Raw genomic sequence first — 1,782 nt, 5'->3', positions numbered from 1 at the left:
AGAGGTATTTTTTCCTTTACATGGATAAGTTGGCCACTTTTGCCCCCAGTTTTTACACTAACCCCAAGACTCTGGGGTTTCAAAGTGCCACTTGAGTACAGCTTAAGACAGAGCAGTTCAGTGCTGCCAGAACTGCTCAAAGCTGCTTTTATTGTGGCTTGGTTTTGCCCCTTTCAAACCTGTTTTAGGTATCAAACATGATGCACATCAGCATCCCCCAGACCACCTTCTCCTCTGCAAGGTGACTTCTCCCAGCTTGGCCAGCACCCGAAGGCTCAGCTCCCATTCCCTCCACGGTGAACGGCTTTGATGGTCCCATCTCTTTCAAGGCAGAGCACAACCAAGCTTCAAAGGAAGCTTGACCTCAATGGGATTTCTCACGTTGCTTCAACCAAGATCCAGCGAGGAAGGAAGCAACCCAAGACCAAAAGGCCACAGGGACTGAGCCAAGACCCATTCGCAGCTCCAGCAGCCTTCCAGCTGGCTTCAGCTGCCTTGGGAACCAGCTCTGTGTGAACAGCAAAGTGACCCAAAACCAGGCCCTTCTCCATGAGGGCTTGAAGGTCTCGAGGAGCTGAGACCGCCCTTGAGCTGCTTCAGGAAGGGGATAAAATTCAGTTGTCATTTACTTGGTTTCTAAGCTTTTCTTTTCATCTCTAGTCTAGGATTTTGGTTTAAAGCCTTTTGCATTGGAAAGACGCTGATGAGAGCTCCCACCTTCATGAGCCTGTCAGCATCTGCTGCAAGACCATCGCTCCTTTGGAGGACGAGAACATGCAGCTCTAAAGATCCTGTTTGTAAAGCAAGGAGGAAAGGTTTCCTTGCAGGAATAAATTACACTCCAGGGCTGCTTCACCTTCCAAACTATGTACAGCTCCTTCACCCATGGGCATCTCCTTGGCCTGGAGAAGGGGAAGCTCACACCGCACCATCACTTCCTCTTCCTACACGGGTGCAAGGACAGGGAAGCAAAGAAGCAACTGCAGATGCCACTTGGAGTGGCAGGCACTTTAGCCAGATCCGGGTGGTGATGGTGTCCACGGCATTGCTTATTGCAAGCCATCACGGAGCATCCAGGCTTTGGGGAAAGGAGGATGGGATAGGGAGAAGGTGCCCAAGTGACTGAGCCAGTGCAACCCCTTCCCTGGCTCCAAGTGCTATCTGCTCTTCTAGGAAAGCTTCTCTCCTCCAAACAGCCTCTTGTTGCATTAGAGCTATAACTTCATCACCCAGGGGAATGAAGGGGAAAAAGGAAGGAAATCAAGAGAAAACCCATACCAAAAACGACACTTCACAAGGAACATCACAACATTCAGCTACACAGTCGCTGCACCAAGGGAAGGAATGGAGCAGAGCAAGGGGGAGAAAGGAGAGACACGTCCAATGTGTGTTTCCCAGAGCCCCCCTCCCCCCAAGAGGATTTAGGCTGTGAGGTCAAGATTCAGGGTTGAGGATTTAATGAACACAGTATTTCCACTCATGCCCTGGAAAACTTACACTCAAAAAACCCAAAAGAGCCACAAAAATGTCCAGATTTTCTACATATTTACAAAAAGGAGCCCCCCAGCCTCACAACCAGGGAGGTGGAGCAGCCAGTGATGGGTATGGGAAGGGGTCTCTGCCCGACCAGCAGTTCCCTCCAGGTTCCCGTCCTGCAGCGAGCAGGAGAGCACGGCTCTCGCTGCCGGAGCGAGCACGGGGGACGCCACGTGCCCAGGGCTGGAGCGGGAACCCTCAGTTCATCCGCAGCTTGGTGGCCCGGTGCTCCTTGGGGGTGAGCAT

The 1,782-nt window shown here is 51.9% G+C and overlaps 1 protein-coding gene across 1 annotated transcript in view; it reads right to left on the bottom strand.

Moving 5' to 3' along the window:
• Positions 1-1,734: 1,734 nt before the first annotated feature.
• GDPD5 (glycerophosphodiester phosphodiesterase domain containing 5) overlaps positions 1,735-1,782 on the bottom strand; it is a gene marked incomplete at its 5' end in the record, with an annotated part of 19,511 nt that continues 19,463 nt past the window's right edge. Inside the window, one exon of the mRNA XM_010021328.1 lies at positions 1,735-1,767. Coding sequence (XP_010019630.1) covers positions 1,735-1,767 — 33 coding nt within the window. The remainder of the gene's footprint in view (positions 1,768-1,782) is intronic.

The sequence above is a fragment of the Nestor notabilis genome, unplaced genomic scaffold, assembly GCF_000696875.1.
Source record: "Nestor notabilis isolate BGI_N333 unplaced genomic scaffold, ASM69687v1 scaffold7689, whole genome shotgun sequence".
Classification (NCBI taxonomy): Eukaryota; Metazoa; Chordata; class Aves; order Psittaciformes; family Psittacidae; genus Nestor; species Nestor notabilis.
The sequence above is the reverse complement of the archived record's forward strand: the minus strand, read 5'-3'. Positions and strand labels throughout refer to the sequence as shown.